This window comes from Orycteropus afer, unplaced genomic scaffold (assembly GCF_000298275.1).
Source record: "Orycteropus afer afer isolate SDZICR_OR568_19922 unplaced genomic scaffold, OryAfe1.0 scaffold00064, whole genome shotgun sequence".
Lineage (NCBI taxonomy): Eukaryota > Metazoa > Chordata > Mammalia > Tubulidentata > Orycteropodidae > Orycteropus > Orycteropus afer.
In genome coordinates, this window is record NW_006921651.1 from 7,655,058 (window position 1) to 7,656,347 (window position 1,290).

The 1,290-nt window shown below is 49.2% G+C and overlaps 1 protein-coding gene across 1 annotated transcript in view; it reads right to left on the reverse strand.

Moving 5' to 3' along the window:
• The window catches only part of CNNM1 (cyclin and CBS domain divalent metal cation transport mediator 1), a 69,079-nt gene that overhangs the window by 10,723 nt on the left and 57,066 nt on the right, over nucleotides 1-1,290 (reverse strand). The window contains exon 8 of the mRNA XM_007939972.2: nucleotides 219-382. Within this exon, the coding sequence (XP_007938163.2) occupies nucleotides 219-382 (164 nt within the window). The remainder of the gene's footprint in view (nucleotides 1-218; nucleotides 383-1,290) is intronic.

Here is a 1,290-nt window from a genome sequence, read left to right on the forward strand (position 1 = left end):
TGTGCCTCAGTTTCCCTACACAAAAAATGGGGATTAGGCAGCCCTCTTAAAACAGTAACAAATAATGAACAGTAACAAAGCTTACCGAAAACAGGGCCTTTATAAAGCCAGGATGCAATTACTACTCAGCATTATCCTGGAACGTGAGATTAAGAGATGCCCACCCCAGCCCACTCTGCCCACAGGGAGAGAGGAGCGTGCCCTCCGAGGGGAGTTACCTTCACAAACTGCACATCACTGAGGATGTGGACCGAGTAGTCGGGCGTGTACAGGTTGTTGCTGCTGCTGCACAGCTGGGTGTTGCTCCCCCCAAAGTCGCTGCGCTCGCGGTTTGGAGACTCACAGCGATTCAACCCGCTGCAGCGAGAAGGGGACCGGTTTACTGCAGATGTTGAGGGAAAAGTGGAGGAAGAGGAGAGGAAGAAAAGACAGGAGGGGAGGAAGAAAAGACAGGAGGGGAGGAAGAAAAGGGGGATGGAAAGAGAGAGAGAGATTTTGTTGACTGAGGTCCTGCTGGACTGTCAGGCCCTGGAACATGGATGGTGGAAACGGCCCCTTGCCCTTCCCATTAGAGCCTTGGAAGGAGCCAGACTGGCTTCATTGACATTTACTCCTTAGGACTGAATATCTAAGACAGGAACACAGTGCACCACTCTTCTCGGGCAGCCCCCACTCCTCAAACCTCTGAAGGGTGCAGAGGTGGTCCACTGCCTTTCTTGGCTCTCTCTGGTCTTCAGATTAGGTGCAGGAGGACATGCAGTGAGATGAGGCCAGTGCTGTGAACATGGCTTGCTACTCCAGACCATGAGACACCCTACTATGAGTTACTTTCTAGAAACTCCCTTTATGAATCTTATTTTAGAAAGCCTGAGGCTTAGGTTTGCCCTCAGAACCATTAGTCATAGCACAGTCCTCATCATGGTGACACATTTTAGCCTGCCTCAACATTTGGGGGTCCCGGGGCATGCATACAAATGGAGCCTTACAAAACATATGGATAAATATTTAAGGCTATAAATCACATTAATAAACTGTTAAACAAGATATGTTTTAGTCTTTTCCTTGACAAATATAGTATCATAACCTGGGAAAGCCAGGTTTGACTTAGACTCTTTTGAGTTCTGTCCAGAAAACATGGTGGCACGGGGGAGAGCCGGCCCCCCAGCTCTACTGCTGGAGCTTTCAAGGCAGGGTATTCCAGAATCCTGGGTGTCTGAAATGTGGTCTAGAACGAAAGACACAGGTTCTGGTTGAGCTCATTCCCTTGACTCTATGGACTCCTGACCCATG